General features: G+C 37.8%; 1 protein-coding gene across 6 annotated transcripts in view; it reads right to left on the bottom strand.

The window, feature by feature from the left end:
* AFTPH (aftiphilin) overlaps positions 1-25,064 on the bottom strand; it is a 47,613-nt gene that overhangs the window by 19,238 nt on the left and 3,311 nt on the right. For 5 of the 6 annotated variants that reach the window (XR_015184266.1, XM_086482300.1, XM_086482303.1 and 2 more), the window contains exons 1-5: positions 14,840-16,612; positions 3,747-3,898; positions 3,092-3,218; positions 2,720-2,776; positions 228-350 (exon numbers count right to left, since the gene is read on the bottom strand). Coding sequence is in view for 5 of the 6 variants with exons in the window: in XM_086482300.1 (XP_086338426.1) it covers positions 228-350; positions 2,720-2,776; positions 3,092-3,218; positions 3,747-3,898; positions 14,840-16,594 (2,214 nt within the window). In the remaining variant the exon portion in view is untranslated. Of the gene's footprint in view, positions 1-227; positions 351-2,719; positions 2,777-3,091; positions 3,219-3,746; positions 3,899-14,839; positions 16,626-25,064 lie in introns of those variants that run through there. The other variant, XM_086482304.1, reaches the window with a different exon arrangement.

The raw sequence follows: 25,064 nt of genomic DNA on the forward strand, positions 1-25,064 counted from the left end.
TAGACTTATTGTAGGGACACCCCTCCAGTGACACATGAAAAGCAGATCCAAGAGTAGGACTTCAACCTGACACAAGGAACACCTGCCCTTTACACAGAGGCGTCTTTGAACATACCATCTAGATACTTTAAATATGAAAGAAGATGCAAGGCATCCCATAGCTTCTCTCATTCTTACTTTTCCTCTCTTCTCCTCCCACTTCTCTCTTCTTTTTTTTTTTTTTTTACCTGGAACTGATCAGATGTACATGCGTTCATCTCTGGTGATACAGGAGGTGTCTGTCCTATTGAAGCTATTTTTTCTGCTGCAGATATTGGTTTCAAAGGTTCCTTGGTAGGCTCTAACATACCCTAAATAAATAAAGAAATACATTTAAAAAACCACAACTACTACTAATTTAAAAAAAAATACTAAAAAAAAATTCACATGTGCACACAAACATACATATATATTCCAAGAGCTGCAAAAAAATAGAACACACACTACTAGGCAGTACTACCCTCAGCTAGGGGCTTGGGGGTAATCATCTATTTCTGGGACACTTTCAGTGAGGGGGGCAGAAGGAGATGGGGCAGGGGAGAGAATCATCCTGGTTCCTTAGGCCTGAGAAACATTTTAGAGCCAGCAACAGAAACCCAGGGGCTTAGCTGGAGTTTGCTTTCAACTGTCAATAATGTAATTTAAGCTGGAGGAAACAGTTACTTGATAAGGTGATGTCTTCTCCTCCCAATTGAGTGAAGGCTATTCCAGAAATATCAAATGGCCCATCACAAAGGTACAAGTGCACTCATTCCACTTCAGCAATTAAGTAATTCAGGAGAAACAAGTCAAATTATCAGTTTGCAGAACAATACCAAGAACAATAATCACTGGCATGGAAATAAATGCACTAAAAAGCAAGAAAATAATTAAACCGACATTTTTAATTTTAAACAAACAGTTCAAAAATAGACAGTACTATGAAAAATGCTTGAAATCTCGGGTGTTCCTGAATAAAACTGAGGGTGAGAAAGAGATCTATAGAAATAGCAAAGTTTGCACTGAGACATGCAAACCACCTCAGAACAATGAGGTATGAGAAAAGAAATCCCCAAATAAAACCATATGATTTGCAACTAGCGTATTTTGAAAAAATTTCAGGAAGTCTGCCACTAAGATCAACTGTCCCACAGATGTTTCTGCACCATGTTAGGGGAGCTTAGAACTTAACCACCAGCTAAATAAATTATTTTGGACAGTGGAGAAACACATGAAGCAGTGTGGCAATAGAAAGCAGCAAGTCACTTTACTCCTACCATCACCTCTATCCAGCTTATTGTGTGCACAAGTCTATAAAAAATTTAGGCGATAATTAATCAACAACAACAATCTGTTGCAAAAAATAACTGCACATGTTGAGTACAAACACAGTCTTGCTGACAAGTATTTTACAGGAGGAAAACAGCAATTGCTGTAAGATGTTTTATCTCTGTATCAGAATACCATGCTCACATCCAAAGTAGTGCAGGAGCTGACCTTGATACATCAGAAAACAACTGCTCTAGAAACTGACTGTAGAAGTCACTCTACAAAATTACCCTACAGACTAAATTGACTTAATAGATACCAAAGAAAACTATAATCCTTTTATAATCAATTTGTGAATTACCATATAAAAGTGTATGTGCGTTTGTATGTGTATATATGCACATAAGTTTCCAGAAAAAAGAACATATTTATTCTTCTCAGACTAGCAAAAATGGAAAGTCTTATCTTCTGAATGTTTTTACTACTACAGACATTGCAAAGAGTTTGAAATGCCAAACAGGAATTACAGAATACCAGTCAAAGTGAAAACAGTTGATCTTACTGCACTAGGTTACTTGACTTTCCTGCAGTCTGCAGAAGTCTAAATTATGCTTGCTATTTTTATCTAGCACTTGGGGCAACACAACAATACTGGCTACGCAATGCTTTTTTGACACATAAATAGCCATATATATATATACACACACACACACATATGTGGGTCCTTTATTAATATGCCAATAACACTGCAAAGCATTCCTAAGCATCTGTCTTGATACTGAGATGCAATCAAGTAGTTAAACAGCCTGTCAGAGAAACAGTTGCATCAACAGGAATGCTCGAGAGAACTTCCTACACATATTTCATGTAATATCGTAACTATCTAGTAGGTCTTAACCTTCCTTTGAAGCACCTGGACTTAGTGCCAGGGCTTCCCACAAGTGCTACTGAGAATTGATGTTTTGATTAATTTCGATGTTCCTTTGTCATTTTTGACAGCTACTTAATGATCTAGTTTCTTGTGTCAAGTTTTAGTTGACATTTTTACATCTATACCTCGTATTTAATGGTTAAAATTCAACAAGAACTTTTAATTGCTGCATACACATTAATATGCTACTTCAATCAATTTTTTCTTCAGAAAATGCCCCAAACTGAGCTTAAACTAGCTAGTCCACCTTATTAAATAAATAGCTTGCTTTACGAAATAAGAAATCAATACTTTTTTCATTTAAACTAAAGTATCTGCTTGCACACATAATGAAAGTAGTGTATTTTATGATTCTTTTCTAGCACTTCTGCTGATGCCTAAGCCATAACCGTACTTACAAAAATATCTTTCAGCACACTTGGTGCTTAATGTAATCGAATGTATTTCATTATATAACATTGTTGGAATGGTAACAAAAAAAGAACACCAAGAAAAGCTTACCAGTCCTGCTGCATACATGGGTACTATAACAGGCTGTTTCTTGTTGCCTGTGAAAAGCTGATAAAACAACAACAACAAAAAATTACTTAAAAGTTTGTGTCAGTGATAGTACTATTTTTTTCAATGTTGTATAATATTAACATCAGAGAATAAATACTATGCTAAATATAACACAACAGTTAAAATCTAATGCAACTTTTAATATTAACAAGGCTTATAAAAAGTTAAGTTGTCAGATGGTCTGTCATGAAAAGCTGTGTTCAGCGCAGCTATGCAATTATGAGACAAGTATTTACACAAAAAGCTTTCCACCCTATACTACCTTTACAGCAGCTCTGTTACTTAGAAAGCAAGCTCTACCGACAGACTCACAATATTTCTTGTGTCGATTCCCAAGGAGCACAAAAGTTTTTTGTTGCTGTGGGAGCCACCCCACTGGTATCTCAGTCCATATGCATCATGGATATCCTGCAGCTCTGTCCACACGTCCATCAGTTCCCTATACAACCCATCATAAATCAAGTTATCAACAGGAATAACAGCTCAGCAGCCTTGAATATTTATTCTTGCTTTTAATGCAAGTGACTTACATATTCCAATTAAACTTACGCCCAAGCACAATACCCAGGAAAACTAAAACTGCACACTGTTCTCAGAACAATTATAGTTCAGACTTATTATTGGGGAACGATGCTCACAGCAGACAGGACAAGGCCTAGACTTCATCACATGAATAAATATAGCAATTTATATCAAGTATAACTAATAAGACATATCCCGATTAACTCAGAGACATCACTTAAAAGAAGAAGATATGCCGCTGACTGAGTTGATATGCTAAGTGAAACACTCCTGGCATATGTAGTCACTGAAAACAAGCATTCTGCTAGATAATTAATTTTTACTCCAGAGGTTTTCAAAACACTTGAAGCAAACAACTCATTTTCAATTACTGCTGTATGTTTTAAGTTCCCAAAAAAGATACATTTCTACTTCATTTAAAATTTGTTGCATTGTGTCTTCTTACCCAGTATTTGCTAAGGCCTCCTCAGTTGTCATCTGCTTTTCACCTGCTTCCAACAAATGATTCAAAGAACTTATTTCTTCTTCAATTTCAAAAACAGGCATGGAAGGAAAACAGACTTCAAATATTCGTTCCAGACGACTTAGCAATGTTGTCTATATCAAAGAGAAAATATACAAAGTCAAGTTTTGTTAACTGCTTTAAAGGAGTCCAAAATTATAAAAATAAGTTAAGGTGGAAAACTATATGCAGCTAATACAAAGTTTCATTTATCACAAAATATGTAACTGTCAGAGGATCACAAGACTTTAAGCACCAAATACAGCTCTAGCTACTGAGAAACAGTAAGGATCTTGCCCTCTGCAGAGTGAGTTCTTACAGAAGAGTCCAGAACAGTTCTTACCAGAGTCACTCTTTATTACAAATTAGCAGAAAATCGGTACAACAAGTATTATGCTATATTTACTTAAGACGTGTTAGTCTCCGGATCTACACACGTTAATGGTTTTACCAAACACACTTTTCAGCAAGCTTGGTACTGATCAATATAGTTTCACTTAACGATGCACTTCAATCAAAACTTCAGACATAACATTGAATCAGAAGACACCTTCACTTCTTCTAAGATATATGCAGTTAGAGGTCTCACAAAACTTAGCCTGATGTGCTACATGCTCATGGTGTGACAACTTCAAAAGTAGTAAGGAAAAACTATTTATAGTCCAAAGACCACACACTTTCTAAAAAACTGTTAGTATCAATGACTCAGATGTCAGAAAACTATAATCCTCAGCTTCATTTGCTACAGTTCATGTGACAGTAGATATCATGCAGAAGAGCCAAGACTAAGACATTTAAACCTATTGTTTGTCAAAAAATATTTGTAAGATTTGTTTGATACTTCTCCAGTCCAAAAAACCAACAAAGAAAAAGAATTACTGAATGCCTTAATTTCTTGCCTCAAAACCTATTTGTGTGTTTTTACACATTAGAGGTTGTTTAATAGAAGAATTACTTTCCTCCAAGCAGCTTCCCTTTCCTCCCATTCATGATTCAGACAGCTGATGCAGAATGCTGCAATCCTGAGAAGGTTAAAGTCAACCTTGGGAATGCCTCTATATCCTAGCCAAATAACTTAAACAACAACAAAACAACAACCCACTAAGTTTTATTTTAGCTGAACAAGGAGCCAGCTAGATAGCAGCATAGTTTGCATAACCACAACTTTATCCAGGTTACTCTTGTCTGACCTCCTTTCTGCTGCCTTACATTATAAATTCCCACTAAGAGTATGTAAACATAAATATTCAGAAGTTTTGTGGGAGGGCTATGAATCCGTAGCCCATGGTTTTGAGAAACTAGGCAGGATTTCCTGCTTGTCACTGTAGTTGCAAGTGTGTCTTGATGTCACCACCACTTCAGAGGCCCTTGGTAAAAAGAAAACTTCAGCATCTTAGGAAGGCAGCCAAGGTTCTTAAGTTTCATAACACAGCAAATCTTTCCTGCTTTTCTCTCTACCAGTGCCACGATCACCACTGTTGGCTAGGATAAGGTCTCAGCAATATAAGGAGCATGTATCAGTACTACTGGTTTCCAGGTTTAATTCCACAGCATTCACAGGAAAATGCTCCTATTTTTGCCACTTGGGCCTTGGCAGCTGGATTTAATAATAAAAACAAAAAACCAACCCCTCAAACAACCTCTGCCCCCCCCCCCCCCAAAAAAAATGAAAGGAAAAATCCCCACCCTTTTTTAATCTTTTCTTTTTTAGAAGCTTAGTATGCTTTCTTCTGTTTAAGTTCTTCCCTTATATTTCTATCTCTTCTCTCTGTTTTATTCCCATATAGCCACAGAATTTCAACTTTATTATAGCTCTATGACCTGTCTCAGGCATCAGATATACCACTGCCACGGAATATACTTTTTCCCCCAGTTCAACCCATTAAAAACAGGTAACCAGCAATCTCTTCACATCTATTAAAGATTATCAATTGCAAGGTACGCTCATAAAAATGAAACTAAATCCTTTTTTCAATGTACTTGTATTTAACAGCAGCACTTCAATGTCTTCTTGCTAGGGGAATTAAGCGCAAGCCTGGCACAAAAGGAGCACTTCTGTCTTTCTACTTTGGAGCTGCTCAACAGCCACTTTTCTGATGCTCTGCTGCACTGCCCAGAGGGCAGCATCCAGCTTTTCTACTGGGGAAATAGAAAAGAAACAGAGTATGCAAAAAATCCCATGAGCATCCCACAGTGTGTGCTAGTATAGCTATGCCAGCAGAGCCCTCCTGTGGAGATGCAGCATATTCCAGTAGCAACGCTGAATTTACAAATATAAACCTCAGACAGAGGTTTTGTATTACAATTGAAATTATTTAAGAAGCAAGGTTGGCAGGTGGAAGTTACATATTTTAATTAGACCAACCGATACAGTTGGGACAAACCTTTAGGCACCAGAGTATCTGTTTCATAATTATAATCGGTATCTACAACATTTTTCATTTGAATTTTTATCTGAAAATCTGCCTCATCTCTCATCTCAATTAAGCAAAGCACTGACCACGTACATCAGCCAACACAGTACAGGAAACATAAGAGAGACAACACCACGTTATCAGAATATCTTGATTCTGTATTGAGAGTCGGGATGATGAGTCAGGAAGCAGGAACCAAGTCTGTTTAGTTTATTTGACCTTTTCAGCTGCTAACCCCAAAAAGCAGGAAAATGAACTTGCTTAGAACATCAGCTCTTCAGTTTTGCTACCTGTGAAAGAAATATCTGACAGCAACAGGCACCAGGTTCGGTTATTTGCAAAGCACAATGACAAAATGCCGTAATTATTACACTATCAAAAGATCTGAATTACACAGCATACCTGACTCACACTTCCCCCCCTTCATTACCTCACTGGTATATTCTGACCATAATGAGTCATGTTCTACAGTATATAATTTTCCTTTCCATCTCTTAATGCCCAATCATTTTGGCCATACAGTAAGTTATGATGCTTGTCACCTTACTTGGAGGCTAACTTACATTTTTAGGAAGTAAAACTAAACAGTATTCCAGATTCCAGCTAGTATTTCAGCATACAAAAGCATGTTCTACTTAAGTTTTAAAGCTTAACTTTGCCTACAATGTACCATTTGGCCTTAGCTTATATGAACAGGAGATGCTTACTTCATTTCTGTAATACAGCAGGAATATGGTGAAAAGGAAGAGGCAGACAAAAGGCATTGGATCACAAAAACAGCAAGGTATCCTGTTTCTTGAAAAGGATCAACATTTGAGAACATGATAGTGACTAAGAATATGCTCATTTCGGTAATGAAAGAACTAACAGAAAGTCTCGTAAGAGCCAAGCAGCATCTCAGTCAGCACCCAATTTCAAATTTCAGCTTAAGAATTCTGCCAAAATTTCAGGAACAGTTTAATTATAGCATTCTTTACACTTTCTTTCATCTTTTCTAAATTTCCAGAAATGCTTAGCCCTTATTTATATACGATAGAGAAGAGCGGTTTCCATAGCAAACCAGAGTAATTAATTCTATGTGTGCAAACGGACACAGGGATAAACGTACAAACACACATCTCCTGGGCAGGGGCAATGTCCTTAATAGAAGCAGCTGGCCTTGTTTTTCTAATTGGTAATGAAATCCTGTGGTCACAGCTCCCAGGTATAAAGAGCATTACCAAGATTTTGAAATTAGCATAAATCCATCCTCTACAAACCTCAATCTATTGTTTGTCTAAAACAAGACTGTAAGAAAATATTACTTCTGTCATACACAGTAGTGTCATGTCTTTCAGGGTGAAAAATCCTGAAAAGGAACAGCCAGAAAACAAGAACTTTTCTCCACTTTTCACATCACTAAAAGCATTTGATACTGAAGTGTTTTCCACTGCCATTTAAGTAACTCTTAAAGGCACTCACTGAAGAATTGAACGAAGGCTACAGCTGCCATTCTAAAAATTAACGGTGATCCTCCAAACACTGACAAACTCAAAGCCCTGTAGTTTCTGTGACTGCATAGAAGGTTTTGGTAAACACTTAAGATGTGTGGTAATCACCACCTGAAACAATCAAAGTATCACTGACATAACAGACTTTCAAGCGAGAATGGTAACTGCAGGTTTAAAACTGATCTCCTCAGCAGTTAAATAGGGGGCAAGATCCAGTCCTCAGAGCTGAAAGGCCAAAGTACTTTGCTTATGGAATTTGTTTTTCTCCTCTTCTCCACCACAAGACTATAGAATCAATGAACTCTTTCAACACAGCAAATCTACACTGGCAACCCAGCACACTAAATCCTCCCCAGGTGACCTCAACAGTGACAGGTCGCTGCCTTCAGAGCTATGAAAAGAAGAGATCCTAAAACACACCATAAAGGCAACATACTCGGGCCACACTACAGAAACAGTTGATACAAATTGCAGTTTTCACTATATCGCTGCTGTAGTGCTCCTCTGGGTGAAGTTCCAGGGAACTCTGTGTACAAGGGGAGGGAAAACCCCCGAGTCGTCTTGTTTCTCTCCAAGGTCCCAATCACCCATGAGCTGCAGAGCAGACAAGAGCTCTTCCAGTCAACTTCTCCTCATGCTGGAAGCTGAAGAGCTGAGTGGCACTTTGTCCCTCCTTGCTCCTCACATTCCATCAGGGAGGGGGCAGCCTCATTTCTCAACACAATCCCTCATTTTCCCCACTCTCACTTAGAGCCCACAGCATCTGTGCTCTGGCAGCTTTCAGAGGTGCTTTAAGAAGGGGGAAAGAGTTGAAAGTAGAGCATGCCTTCAGCCCTCCTTTTCCTGCTGCCAGGAAAAGAGGCTACAGAGGAAGCAATACTCAAGCTCTGGGCTGTTTGCATCTATCAAACACAAAACTGCAAGACCTAAGAATGAATAAAACCAGTGTCATAGTTAAATTATTAAGAATATTTAGATATTCAAGTCTTAGCTGATAGAAAAACATAAGAAAGGAGACAAAAATTAGGATATGAAGGATCAAAGATGCTAAATGTATAATTTAGGAAAGGAATAAAGTCCATATGGACATGACTGGCTTCTAGTTAGAATTCAGAAGCTGAGCGAAGGCTCTCAAGAAACAGCAGAACAAAGCTCAGGAGCCAGAAACCAAGAAACTGATTAACCAGAGATTTTATTTATTTATTTTAAATAAGGAACCCACTGCTCTGGAAAGAGCATAACACAGGTGTTTATGACCATTTTAACAAAATAAACTAGAGATTAACTAAGAAACTCCCTTTGCTGGGTTTTCTAACAACCAAACCGTATTTTCCAGCAACACATTTGCCTGTGAGGAGCTAAGTTGCCATATACTCCTGTACCTTCATCATATGTGTGGTGGGGTTAGGTGTGGGTTTGGTTTTTTGTGGTTGTTTGTTTGCTTGGTTTTAGGTTTTGGGGATTTTTTTTTTTTTTTTTAAGAGCTAAACTACATGACCATACAATTAACACAGGGGAGCTGCAAAACTGATTTCAATGGATGCAACTCGCCATGGGAAACAAATGAACCTGCTTCAGTGGGTCTCAAAAATCTTTTGGACTCTAGCATTAAACAAAACTGAACAGTTAACTAAATGCACATAAGCCACCAAACAAATCTCTAAGTTCCTAGTTAAATGCGGGCAGCTTTTTCTTTGGAAAGGTTTATGGACTGCATAAACTAAGAATCAGTTTCCCTTCCACATAGCAACAATTTCTTTCTTTCTCTGATGTGCAGACTCTGCTTAGCAAAGGGAACAACCTCAAAAAGCAGTGAGAGAAGAGCTACAGGTAGAAAAACTCCTGAGTAAAAAAAAAAAGTAGCAAAGCTTACAAAGAACACTAGTTTAACTTCTCATTATTCAGATGTGATGGCTTTTCTCCACCCCCCTTGAAAAGCAGGTAAATTTAAGACGGTGCCATAAATTTCTTAGAGGTAAAAAATTTGAACTGTTTCATTTTTATTACTCCAGGTAATTTATAATGGAAACACTGGTCCTAAACTGAGATTTACAAGCCAGGAAGAGGATACCACAAGAGCTAAAAACCTTGATCAACACGAACAAAGAGTAAGATTTTTTTTTTTTTACAATAATTTAAAGAATTAAAGAAGGCAACGATAGTCCTAAATATCCCAAAACATTTTTAAGTGGTAACTAAAGGTCTTTAGCTCAGCTGTAAAGCAAATCTGAAAATTTAGTGGCTTGAGAAAGAAGAACAAGATTTCTCCGCTCTTTTTACTGCCCGATACAAAAAGAGTAATAAACCGCAGGGAAGTTCAGGAAGTGTAGAAATGTGAAGCTGTCCCTCTCCCTGCTGGAAGGCTTGCACATTTATTTTCCCTCAGTTGAAGAATGTATCAAAGCTTGCTCTTTCCACGCAGGCAAAGTGAAGTTTAACAGTTATTTAACTAGACAACATAAAACTTACTTCCCATTTCAGTTGGTCAGTCGTTATTAGCTAATGGTGTTGTACTAAGTTTTCAGTCAGGCTCCAAGAGGTAGTAGATAAAACTTATGTGTACAAAATGAAAAATAAGCAGAAATGCTAAAACAACCCCGTCCCAAACTATTTTCTTTTATAAGATCCCCTTAGCCAGCCTGTTCTGAAATACAGCAATTATGGGCTACTTTTAGTGGTCAGGTTCTGACTGTTACTCAGCTGCACATGCCTAAGAACTGTGCTATGGACTTAAAAAACCCCAACCTTTCCAGACAGATATATTTACACTGCAAGTTGTTACACAGTTGTCTGAATTTCATTTAGCCAACACCATCTTAATTTATCTTACTGAACTGGGAGGCTGAAGTCTTTATGGTCGTAATCACTTGGCTAAAGTCTTGATGGTCATAATGACTTTTTTCCAAGAGGACAACTTCATTCATTGCCCAAGATAAAGTACCCTAAGTGACAGTGATCCAGGGTTTTCTTTGTCTTGATGCACACCTGTGGCTCAGTAACTGTGCATCACCCACACTGTCCGATTCATCTGAAGAGGCAGCCTGTGAGCACAGGCTCTCTAATAAGCAGAGGATCTTAAAACCCATTTGGAGAACTGCTCAGGTTTCCCCTCCTCCCTCTCCAGTATGCGTTAACTCTCAGCTAAATCAGGTAAGAGTTTTGGCCTTCCAACCAAGCCACTATTCATCTCCTCCTCCTCTAGAGATGCCTATACTCCTTGAACACAGCTAGGCATAGCCATGTTACCCACCCACATGATCACCACAGGTAATAACTGTTCTTGTGCTTTGCTGCCTAAGTCCTATATATATTCTTAATGCACAATACAGCAGAGTAACCTCCTCAGCTGACTAAAGTTCCACACTATATCGCGGAAAAAGCTGTGCTACAAGCCTTATATTCCTTATAAACATAACTTTGTAGCGTGCCATGTGATCACGTAAAGGGGATTAGTGCATATAGGTACAGTGCAAGCTCACTCAAAACTTGTTAGATCAACCAGTTCACCCACCACTATAACCTAAGTCATTTTTAATGAACACAAAGGCACATTTATACCCAAGGCAAACCTGCAGCTAATACAGAAACCAGCTATTACATATTTTTCAGCTGAAGACAGACATTAAATGATTAAGGTATACAGTGTTATTAATATGGGTTCAAATAATAGTTTGTGTATCTGTGTCCATCAGCCTTTGAAACTGGCACCTTTTCTAAGGGGTTACAAATTCTTTCAGTATTTGTAACTGAGTACCATATACCACGCCCTTTTTCTTCTCCCCCCCCCCCCCCACTACTGAATAGAAGAGGTCAGCATGTTACAAATCCTCCATTGCAGATTGTGTGCAGGATTCAGAGAGCCTATTCCAAAGGCAAAGGACAAAAGACATAACGATTTTTTTGCCACCAACATTGCTATAGGTCATTCTTGTGACCTTTTTCCTCTTACTTTCTTCTTTTATATTCTATATTTTGTAAGAAAAACTGATTAGTTGAATTCAAGCAAAGTCTAACCTAATTAAACATTATACCAAATCCGCAATCTTTAAAACAGTTTGTATGACATCTATCTTACAATTAAGACCACATTCAGAATGCACAAAATTTTGCTGCCACCTCCACATCCGAAATACACAAACTAAGGAAACAAAAAGGAAAATACACAGAGGGAAGGGAATTTGAGCTACTGGTAAATAACTTTCCTTTTGCGCTGCATTCTGGATGGACAAAAATTGCTGTATACATCATTTCCACATTTAAACAGTAATGCTGCTGGCTAAGTATACAAAAGCAGAAAACCAAAAAGTGAAAGAATTCCATTAGGGTCATTCTGTTTATACACCATTCAAAATTATTTCACTACCACAACTACAGTAACTCTCCTATCCTCAACATCACAGATCAAGTGTATACACCATCTTGTAAATGATCCCAGTTCACCTTTAGCCTAAGCTGAGGTCTCAATTTTCACATCTATCTCAAGTGTCTAACACACAGAGTATTTCTCTCTTGCACAGCCTGCTCCCTTTAAGTTGCTACAGCAAGTGCTTTTTAGATCTGCCAGCAATACACTGATGCAAGTGATCTACTCCTCTCTATCCTTCTTTGGTCACGGTAACAAAAAACTTTGTTTGCTTACCTGTCCCTAGCTTTATTTTGTACCAAGTGTTTTGTACCAAATAGTTCCAGAACTCAACTTTAATACATGCAAAACAGAAGATCAGCAAATTCTTTAAAATGCTGTATTTTGTTGGTTTGACATCAGTGACATCCTCTTGAATGAAATTAAGAAAGCCGATCAAAATCTGAGTTTAATTTTACGAAGATTCTGAACTCAAAGTACTAGGACTATCCAGTGGCTTTTGTTAACCCAACTAATTTCAATGTTTCTAATTGCAACTTACTAAACTGTGGCTCAATGGATTAAAAAAAAATTAATTACTAAAGATTAAACCAAAACTTTTTAGATATAAAACCGTTTCAACAGACCCTTCCAAAACTTAAAAGCATTTACAGAACACAAAGTAAGTTTTGAAAACATGTAACTATTGCTTTAAGAGCTAACTGACCAAATAAAAAAACCATAGCAACTAAGCGTCATCGCAAGGCTAAGGAAACTATTGCAACAGAGAAAACACATCCAGCTCAACTTCCTCTACCGCTTATTTGTGTAAAACATTCTGAGTTGTACTTCCTCACTGGCAGGGGAGACAGAACATCACTTTATATCCAGTCACAACTGGCTGCAGAATAAAGAGAAGGAATGGAAAAATATTGAAGTCTTAAAACTTGCTTTACAATCTAAACAAACTACTGTATGACTTCATGACAGATCACCGAAGAGCTTCTATTGTAACTTGGCTTTTTTCTTCTGTTAAGGCAGACTGGGGCAGGGGGTAGGGTGGGACATAAATTACAGAACCTCTGAAGGTTCTGCTTTTATAAACATCTACATTCAGAAGTGTTTTCTGTTGAAACTCCATCATAAAATTACACAACATTGTAAGTAAAAATAACTGTTTGAAACCTTCAGACTATCCCTTAATAGCACAATTAACTAGAAAAATGGATGATTTACTAGAATCATCTCCCCACCTCATTTCTTTGTCAGATTCAGACAGCCTTTCAACTGGCAACAGGAACAATTTAGATTAATTACACTAATGACCTTGGTACTCTCCAATTTTATGGGTGAATGACCAACAGAACACGTAACAATAGATTTGTGCTTTCAACTTGGACCCCCACATTCAGGTGATGATAAGCAAAGTTTCACAGAGGCACAAAAATCCGCTTACAGGTTCACTTGCGAGCCTTTTTTTGGCTTGTGAAGCCACTTTAAAATTTGGCGTTAGTTACTGCACAAAAGAGCAAGAAGGAAGTGTCAGGAGCTGAGGCTCACACCTTTTAACATGACAAGAAATCCGTGCTAAGTCCCAAAAGCTTCACACTATTTGCTGATGCTTGCAAAACTCTGGCTGGCACAACCTTCTTCTGAAAAGCCGTTTCACCTGTCACTGGTAGGAAATGGAAACCAGCAGGGCTGTCGCCAAAGCCTATGCAAGGTCCTGGAAGAAAGGACTTACCTTTTATTGCCAGAGAAGATCCAAACATTTCAGACACATATTATCACTAACACCCTTTATTGCTGGTGTTGCTGCATGGTTCAAAAAGACAGAGCATGCTCTAAACTACTCACATGGGGTGATGTGATTAAAAAGAAGCATTGATGAGAATTTTAAACTCAAATTGCCATTCTGTATTTTGTAAAAGTACTTAGTAAAAACTTATCTATGTATGAACAGGCACAGGTCTCAAAGATGGCTAGTGAAAAGACTTAATTAGGAATTAAAATATACTCAGCAACTAAGGCAGAAAACCTAGGGGGTGGGGGTAAGAAATAAACCTATCTACTTCACCCCCTCAAAACTCCCAACTAGAAATAGCAGCAGCTTTAAGAAATCATCAGTCCTGTATTTGTGATGTTGCTATAACGTGGTGCTTCCCACAATTAATGTATAACAAGGACTTATTTTTAAATAACTTTAAAAAGGTTAACTTCCCAGGAAGTGGAATACTAGGGACAGAACTCCACAGTCGTATTTTATCATGCTCTCTGCTCTAAGCAAATGAGTGCAGTTATTTACAAATTGAGTCATCATTTTTAATCAGATTTTGAACACATGATAGAGAATGGTGATGAAAAATTTTGGGAACCAGTAATCTCAGCTTCCAGTTACACCACTATTATGAGAAGGCAACAGCAGAGCACCCCTCCCCACCAAAAGGCAGTAAACTATGAAGCAGAAGAACTATCACAGGCTCTGAAATGTTTATGGTGGCTTATTCCTTTGATCAGATTATGTAAAGGACCACATATAGTTCTCAGAACAAATGCATGCAAGTTCCAGTATACCCCACTTATTTTTCTGCAGGAAGTAACAGTGCAAGAGATAAAAGATGCAAACATAGCATACTATTTCATACTAGCCTGTCTCACCCACCAAATTAAATCTCTCCCACAAGACAAACAAGGACTATTCAAACATTTGTTGTATGCAGAAGCAGGAACCAGGAAGAGCTGTATGCACAAGAGCAGAACAAGACAGAGCAAAATCAAGAATGCACTTACCTGAACTGAAGGTGCTGGCTCTTGAGATTGCTTACTGGTAGTTCCTTGGAAAGATGCTAAAGCAAAACTGTCAGTCTTGTGTAATACTGGACCATCAACCCTGGCGGATGCATCTGTCCTACGTGACTGCCACGTCTCTTTTCTGTGATGAGATTCACCTGCTTGCTCATCTCCAAAGGCAGCCCATGAACAGCTGTCTTTTTGTTCATCTCCAAAAGCATTCCAGTCTGTAGCCTGGTTACAACCTGCTGAACTGAAGTCCGCAAAGTCGTCAGAGTCCTGAAAAGCAACACTCTCATCTTGAGGTTTTGGCACTGAATCAAAGTCCCCAAATTCACTATCATCACCATTTTCTTCCTCAGTAGTATGCTGGAAGTCTAAGCCAGAAGTTTTACTGGTAGTATCACATTCTGAAGTGTCAGCAGTTTGATTTAGTTCAGCTTGACCCAACCTTGCTGGCTGCTGAGAAACAGTACTTGTGTCCCTGAATTCACCAAATTCATCGTTAGGTTTGCTAATATGTGCCGGCTGGTCAGAAGTTCCTTCTAAATCTAGATTATTTCTCGACTCTTGAGCATTAATGAAGGTGGGAGGTGCACTGCTGACTGAACCAAAGTCACCAAAATCATCATGTGTGTCACTGCAAGCTACAACTTCAGTACTACTTCCACCATTCTTAAGATCTTCAAAATCACTGAGTTTTTTTCCTGCAAGATCACAGCTTCGGATTGTATCAACCTGGATGCCCTCTGTTCCCAAAGAGCCATCAGGCCTAGTAAAATCTTTGCCATTCTCTATGACATGTCTTCTCCTCCCGCTGTGTTCTCCATTTTCAGTAGTGTATATTGAACTTCCAGTTGTTTGAAATGGACTAGAAATTGCAAAATTATCTTCCAGTGCTGAGGGACCCTGTTCACAAATAATTTCTGAAACGCAAACCTCTTTTTCAATACAAGTTATTCTATTTATTCTGTTGTTCTGAATGCTCATAGAGTCTCTTTCATTAAGAACACTGCATATTGTCGCTCTTGTTCCCTCTAAATGGATTGTTTTTTTGTTTGAGAATGTAGCAAAATCTGCAAAGTCTTCACCTGAGCTAGGCATAGAGTTCAAATTTTGCTCAGTACTGTGGGCGCTAACAGTTTTCAGTCCCTTTGAGTCATTGATATGGTCTAGATCTTCTGTTCCCTGAGGATTTACAGGGTCCAATGCTGCAAATCCATTTGCTAGAATCTCTAGACATGGAAGTTTCTCACCATTACAAGCATTTATTTGCTCATCCTGGTTTTCAACTGCTATACCAGTTCTAATGACAGGAGAAGAAAAACTCTCTGATTTCCCAGTATTATCTCTTTGCTCCCCTCTTTTGTTTACATCTTCTAAAGCAGCACCCGAAGTTCTAAACTTAGATTTTTCTTTGCTGGTACTAGTAGCTGACATATCAGAAAGTTCCTTAGTAAGAGTAGGAAGCTCTGCAACACAGTCTTTATCTTTAACATTTTTAACAGATGTGAAAGTTGCAATGCTAGCTACATTGTCAGAATAATCATGAAGTGGGATGAAATGATTTGTGGGTATAAACTCTTCCTTTGGATGACCATAGTCCGCTGTATCAAAATCAGCAAAAGCTACACCAGCAGTGCTTACACCAGAAAAACCTCCAAATTCTCCAAATTCATCCTCGTCATCATCGTCGGCTCCATTGTCTAGTGGCGGAGGGGATGAGGAGTACATTCGAATAATATCTGGTTCCATTGTTTAGTTCCACTTCAAATTTAATGTATTTCTATAATAGGAAAAAAAGAAGTATATTAGAATTCGAGTAGCTTTTGTCATCTCGTATGTTTTATTTTTACTGTTACACCTTCTATTTTAAAAGTGTGCGTATAGGTCAATGTCCATATTAGATACAAGAAAGGAACATTCCCCAAACCCATTTCTAACCACTTCTTTTGTCTTAGAAGTCACAGAGAATCTACTGGGGACAGTCCAAGTCTCTTGTAAACCACTACATGATCATATTCTCAGCAGATAGTGCCAAAATGCTAGAAAACGAAACACATTTGTCTTGAGCTGTTGTGCAACGCTGACACAACTAAACTCAGTTTTAACCCACCAGTTCTCCACCTCCCGTCACCAGCAATTCATAAAACAGCCAATGACCCTGGTCCATCTTTTGCCACGCTCATTTGTGCACTCAGCGGACTGCATGACAGAAAGTAAGCCACAACAACCATGTAGGTAAGGCACCGCCAGTAGCACCAAAGACTTCGAAAGACATTTCCGTAAGCTCTGGAACTGTGAAGGAGTGAGGAAGGAACTGCTGTTATAATGGCTAGCTATGATCTGCTGCTCCACTGTTTAAGTTTCTTCCTACCACTTCATGGGTTTCTGTTAGGTCTCCCCATTCTTTGGATTTCATTAACAGTGAGCCAACGTGCACTGCCTTCACAGCTGCTGCTGCCAGCCTGCTTTTGTCTTACAAACCGCCAGTTGGGACATGCCATTATGAGCACCAGCAAAGCCCAGAGCAAAACAAACTTCTTCAAAGTTTATCCTCAAAAGCAGAATGGAGCAAGTTTATCCATAAAATATTTAAACGCAAATCACTAAATCATGGGGGGGGGGGGGGGCGGGGAAGAAGAAAGCATTCCCACAGCCTAGACAGAAAAAGATTACGGGCTCCATCTTAACATTGCAAACCATTACAGTAACAAGCAAGGTGTGGATGGAAAATTTTCTTTCCTAAAGAGTGATCTTGATAGTTTTCAATATTGTGTGTAATTAATGAAGCAGTAACTGCTACTATTTATAGATTCACAATTGGACACATCACTTCACTGGTTCATACCTTAGAGCCCTTAAAGCAAGAGCTATGATAGAACTTTTTCAATTTCAAATGGCACTGGTCACAAACTGTAACAACATGCTAAGCATTATCTAGAGAAAAAGAATGGAAACAACCTATACCTATTAGCAAATATTTGAATTTCTAACCACCAGAATAAGGACAGACTTTACAATCCTAGTTCTGAAACACAGATATGATCCTTAACTCCAATGTCTTTAGCAAATGACTTTGTACATGCACCTAAAGAGCAGCACACAAAGGGTATAACAACAACAAATGAAGCTTTGCAGTTCTTCTCAAGCACAACATACCACAGCACTTGAGCCAAACCACTCTTGCTATTTGCAGGAAATTCTGACATCTTTAAGGCGACTGACTCACCTACAATTTTTAAAGGGTACTTTGCAGTTACAAAAGAACACCATGCTTATCAGATGAAACCACGAAGTAATTTGTAACATCACATGCAAACTGAAGAAACTGCAAAGGAATTTTGTTTAGAATAAAGAACAAGATGTCAACAAGCTCCCACAAAGACTTACTCAGCACCAGCTGCTTAACAAGGTATTTGAGAAGAGCTTCACTCTCTAATCTCAGAGGCCTCATCTCTCAAGAGCACTCTCCCTTTTACATCAAGGTCTAGCAATTGCTGTTTAATGTCATACAGGAATGTAAAGATCCTTTCCAAGATGTCTGTAGAGTCTGACTGCGTTTACACAGAGATCACTCCAACCTGTTTAATTTCCAGCTTTCTGGGTTTTCAATCCACTAAATATGATAATAGCATTTCTTCTTTGTAACTATCAGAGCAGCCATTCTTTCTTTACATCCAAATTTCCAAGATCTACTGCAGTCAACCATCGACACTAAGATTAAACACCCAGTATATCCGGACTACAATTGTTTTCTGAATGTTTTACTGCAGAGGAAGATCCATATGCTATATACAAAGGTATGTGTTAGTAAATGGAAGCGCTGGTTTTGTTCTTTTGTAGAAAAAGACCAGTTAGGTAGATACTGGTATATATTAGCTGTGCTCATCTCAAGGCACCTTATCTTGGGGACAGTGCTATTTAAAGCTATAGAGGAGTTGGTTAAACAGTGAATGACAGTGTGGCTGGAATTCATGACTCCTAGGGTCATGAATCAGTAGCTCTTTAGTAACACACTGACATTTAGGAGAAAGGACAGCGAAAACTGCATCAGTCCTGATGGCACTCGCTCCCCCCCTCCCCTAATTCCTAGAAAAGGGAAAGGATTTCTCAGCTTTCTTTTTTTTAAATAAAAAAAAGGAGCAGGTTTATTTGTTTATAACAAATCATCCCTTGTAACTAAATCTGAGTTCACAAGTGTCCGGTTGAATCTCAGTAGACAACAGCATAAATTTATTATTAAACCTCCTGAAATTTAACAAGAGTTGTTACACCTGTTTGGAAAATTTAGCTGACACAGTATTTATCATCTTATCCCATGTGACAAAAGCTGAAGAGACTGTAAAGGCAAGATGAAACAAACAAACCCCCCCCCAGCACTATTTCAAGGACAGCATTGACTGGATTTAAACCTTCATCATCCCAGAAGAAAAAGGAGCTTGAACAGAAAAAATGAAAGAAACAATGGCTGGAAAGAAGGAAGGTGAAAACAAGAGTCCTACAAAAAACACCCCGATTGGCTTCTCAGGAATAATACTGGAGGGTGGGATAAGCAGCTCCTTGACCAGGACCAAGTACTATGATTGAAACCACTGCAACCTCAATAGCAATTTTATCACACACAATTAGATGTTTTATTCTTTATTAGGCAGAGATGTACAAGCCCTCTGAAACACATCTCTGAAGACATACAGAAAGAAGAGCACGTTGATTTACATTGGAAAGAAAAAGCCATATAATTAAATCCATAGAAATCTGAAGCAGAAACCCAAATAAAATCCCTAAAAATTCCAGTTACTCTCAAACAGGTGGTCTATAAAGCATTACATGCTTAAGAAAGTCAAATGCTTGTGTGCTGATACAAGTTAAAGCTAGGAAGCTCACATATTTGACTTTGAAACCAAGACTTCTGAAGTCCACAAGACGCAGTCTTCAAGGTTTCCATGCAGTATGAGTAATAAAGATCCAAGTTTAACACCAAGATACTATATATATATAATACAGATACATATCAGATTTTTCTTCTTTTGAAACACTTTTGGAATAATCAAGTCGTACAAGCAATTATATTCAAGTAAAAAGGAGATTAAATCTAGGTAGACCAGTCTCCCCTCTCCCAGAAATCTTTTTTTTATTGATAAGAAGTCAAGAGAAGGGGAGGAAAAAGCAGAAGACAGAAGCAATCTCAAATTTGTTTCCAACCACCAATATATAAACTTGCAGCCCTGTACACAGACAACAACAAAGTATAGTTTTGCTGGTTCAGTAATATAACAAATCCACATTGTACTCCTACAGGCTAAAGTTTTCTAAAATCCTGGAAAGCACTTTGATCAGCCGCAACTCTCTTGCTTGGCTAAGAGGCACCACCAGCTCAGTGGCCTACCTAGATTACCATAGCTTTATGGATAGGAATTACATGCAGGACGATGCTGATGAGCCTAATATACGCATTATATAGGCCAATATTACTTACACAAGCTAAATTAAAAAATTGCAGTCATCATGACTCAGACTAAACAACGAAGCCTAACCAAAAAGTTTTGGGTTTTTTTTTCTCCTGTATCTCAGACACATCCTAACACAATGAATCAGAGAAAAAAACTTCTGAACTTTCCCACTAAACAGAAAATTTGTCTGTATGTTTCACCAAAAGCATGTCTTTTGTTTTATTTTAAAGTCTTTTCAGATTTATAGGCTTGTATAGTTGGTTTTCACTTCGAGTTATTTGAAATACCACACTCAGCTCTGTATTAGTAACTGCTGAACCACTTGACATCAGAAGATCTCATGCAAGAAATGCCATCAAAAATTAATTCTTAACCTGCACTGGACATACATCCATATATTACCCATCACAACAACTCTACCCATTTTTTTTTTGCTGACCATTTACTGTATTAGTTTCTTAACCTCAGCTAAAAATAAATCATAATAGAATTGAGAATATCCTTAGAGGCAAGCATGATCTAAAAAAAAAAAAAGAAACCCAACTCCCAAGATGCAGCATTCAGAAAATAAACTGAATAACACGAGAGCAGCAAGCATCACCGTTAAAGGCAATTTACCTACAAGACTCCTTTTCTTTCCAGTTAACAGAAAAAGAGAGGAGCAAGGAACAAGAATAGTAGGTATGAGGACACGGCAGTGATAACATGAAGAGGCTTCATGGGGGCTAAAGCAGACTGCCAAAGCCCAATCAAACATGTAGGAAGATCTCTGATCATTTAAAAATTCTCTCTCCTGCAACTTCTGCCATAGAGAAGAAGAAACTTCCTTCAATTTTTCATTTCAAAGCACTTTTAAAACATCACAGGAATCATTTACACAGCAGCAGTCCAGTAGCACAACACTCTGCTCCAGGTATGTTTCAGTAACAGCTGCCAAAACAGGATCTGCCAGGCACATTAACTGTGTGTTTAATAATCTGATCATAGGTTTGATAGTCTACTACATGTTTAATCAGTTTAACCCATAAGAACTAACTGCATAATCAATTGTATGGACATATCTGTATTTAAAAAAAAAAGAGTCAGCTATTTCCAATGAATTTCCAGCTCCATTTTGAAAGCTGAAGTTAAAGAGCTCCACAAATGCATGAATCTGTATTATATACGAGTGTAAGGTTGTTACGTTAATAATATTTAATTGCTGTTTACAGAACTCAAAAGAATACCACACTCAAAGTGTAACAGAAGGAAAAAAAGTCATACTAGTATTTCCCTTCCCCTTGACTGACTAATTAGTGATATATATATATATATTTTTTTTTTTTTTAAACAGGGCATAGTCCCAATTCTCTTTGCAATATAAAAACAGCATGGGAATTTTTAGCCTTAATGTAGTTTTCTCCAGTAAGAATTTCATTATGATCCCTTTTCTCGACTCCCAGAAGTGTTCCACCAGCCAACCATAAGCTATTGAACCAAATTCGTTGTCGTCCACTGGAACATTAACATAGTGAAAACCCACAGGTCTGACAGAACAACAACTATGTTCATTAACTCATTTAGTTAATCCCTGCTTTGTCTCAAACAAGGGCTAAAAGCTGCCGCTGTGGGTTCATCTTTTGCAGTACTTTATACCCAACTCAAACATATTGTTGGTCAAGGCATTAGACATAGAATTTTGTAAACCTGGTATTTCAAGTGATTAACCCAAATTGTGATTTAACTCAAAGCAGAATGTGAACAAATCTATGACCGATATGCAGCTTATTTATCTTCCCTATATTTTTGTGGGAATTGGCTCCCAAATTTAAAAGTCAGCTATGAAGTCAACATGCACTTTTGCACTTTTCTGTTCATTTAAACATTCCTGAAACATGTACATTTTAAACAAATGGAAACCACCAATTTTTCAGCACACTACACAGTAAGGATTCTTCTTTGAAGGAAATTGTAACAGCTTGTACTTGCACATAATAGAGCAGCTACTCCTAATTTGCAATATGCGACAACTCAGGTTTCTGGCATAAGACCTTACACCTTGCAGTGAAGAATCTGAGAGGTTAAGTGTTTATGTTTACACTCAATTATTTTAGCCACAACCACAGATTCATGTTGATAAGTGTCAGCAAGTTTTTCAGATCACAATAGTTTAATATTAGACCGATGATGGATTTCCATTAATTCCTCATGACATGCAGTTGTAAAATGTTTTCCAGAAAAAAACCCAACAAACTGTTAAAGAACCATGTTTTCAGATACCATTTTCTGCAGTCTTTCATCTATTTTTTTTTTTTTTAAAAAAAAGCCAAAACCACCAGTTAACTTCTTGCTTCCATATGTTTCCTTATATTTATGCTTTGGTATTCATTATGAAGGAATTTCACAAATAAATTTCAATATCATAAACAGAAGACCACTGTTAAAGTCATACTATAAATGCAATTCACCAATACATTTACAAGTACATACTGACATTTTACTTTAAAGATAAAAAAATAACAATTAATTTGGTAAGATTCAATTCTGTTACTGCAGCTCTCAGTTTAAATCTTTTTTCCTAAGGTCACAAAAATTTTAAGACTGTAACCCAGGTTAATTTAAAACACTCAAAAGAGAGAAAAGAGAAATCAGTAATGCTGGAAAAGATAAGAGTAGTCATTGACTAAAGTTTTGATAGGACAAGGATTCAGAAAGACAAAATGCATATCCTTCTTTTATCTCAAGTCACCAACTGGGTTTCTAAAACATTTACTATCAAGCCAGGTTATCCAATTATTTGCTTGCAGTAAACAGGGAACAATATCTGCATTCCTCATACATGGATCACATCCTTATTACCTTTTTGTAGAAGAAGAGTAACAGTCTAACAAAGACATGGCAGCAAAGAGAACAATGTAATTACAATACACAAAAGCAGGTATAAGTAGTTTCTTCTCTGTGTATCTTCTAAGGGCAAAACTTGAAATAGCATGTTTCGCTCTTGCATAAGATCTAAAAAACTGGGAGGCCACAAACAAAGACTATCTCTAAAGAAATACTTGGGGCATGTAAATTCAAAAAAAAATAAACCCCTTGTAGAGCAGAACATTCCCTTTAACTTAAGACGAACATTAGCAAACCAATGGATAACCTCTCAGCTGTGGATTATTCTGAAAGCAAAGCTGAGTCAAGCAACCCATCACCTAAAGCATAAAGAAAACAAAATAATTAGAAATGGCATGATCAAGATCTCTGTGACAGAAAATACAATGCTACTGAAATGCCCTACAGTAAAAGCCTTGTCATTGCAAGGAGATGGATTCAAGTCATTAGCTTCCAGCATCTGATCTTTCAAGGAATATTTAACTCTTCTACTGCAAGGGAATTCTTCAAGCAGATACCAAAAATACCACAGTAAGGACCAGATTCACATTACAGCAAAATGTTGGCTTCCAGTAGAAAAAGCCGTCCTCTTCTGTTAAAATTTTCCCTTTTCATTGGCTTAAGAACAACGGAAAATGGATTTACAATCCTTCTGCATCTTCTAGAAGGGCTGTTGCAAATGAGAGCCTGTCTGTTAAAACAGCATTTCTACCACCCAAATCCACTCTAGAGAGACAGTCACTGTCCAGGCTGAAGTCAATATGTTCTTAAATTGGTTTAATAAGCTTATTTTTATTTTTGGAATAAGTTACCAGCAAACAAAATACAGCAAGAAAACGTTTACTTCACAAAGCCTCCGAGAAATCAATGTTTTCAATTTTAAATCTAATGCTGGTACAGCCAGAAGGTCCATTACCCAAAGCAGGAGTTTCAGAGCACTTTTTTTGCTTGGACATATGTGAGTTTAGGAAAACAATGTTCTGCAGTTCAAATAAAGCAAATGTATCTAAGCCTTATTTCTCATTATCCGACATTCGGAAATAATCAATACCACTGCACATTACCGTGGTTTCAACAAACACCGAATCGCTAGACACCTTCTATTACAAAATGTTGCATGTAAAATGAACATTGAAGTAACAAAACTCAGGAGACTGCCATCAGGATTCAGGCACTTATCTGCAGCAGCTCATTCTTCCTGTCCTCCTGCCCTCCACAGGCGGGCAGCAAACACCAGGCATCCTCAGACAATCCGGCCTATCCAAGATTCAAACCTCTGATGGTGCTCCTTTCCTCATCACTGACAATACAGGAAGACCGAGTATAGGTGGCACAAATGAGAAATTTAAACAGATCTGGGGATATAGATATCTTCCTTTAAATCTTACTTGTTGGATTGTACAAAAAAAAGCAATCAAGCACATACTTGCAGCAGTTGTGCTGTTTCACTTCTTCCAGTTTCATTTTGGCTTAGCTGTGAAATCAAACGAACATTTGAAAAATACGAATCTAAATGTTGTGTTAGTCCACAACAGCATCACTTCCCCAAAACCAAAAGACCAGGTTATTTTTATAAAGTTACTAAGCAAAAAAATTTAATGTTTCAACTCAAAATCTACTGACTTGCTTTATCAGCTGCAGATGATGACACTGTACCTAAATCCTAAACAGTGGGGAAAATGTTATATGAACAAGCATGTCTTTAATTCATATAAGCAAACACATCTGGCTGGGAAAGTCAATCAGGTTTAAAATCTGGCTCTGTGGGAACACAATATTTGTGTCCAATGTACAGCACACATCCACGCAATGTGTAAAGACAGATGTCATCAGTAACACATAACTGGGATGTTCTCATTCTTACCGTTTCTTAAATTCCTTTTAAAACAGCATTCAACTCAGTGAGAAAA

Source organism: Leptosomus discolor, chromosome 2 (assembly GCF_034619465.1).
Source record: "Leptosomus discolor isolate bLepDis1 chromosome 2, bLepDis1.hap2, whole genome shotgun sequence".
NCBI lineage: Eukaryota > Metazoa > Chordata > Aves > Leptosomiformes > Leptosomidae > Leptosomus > Leptosomus discolor.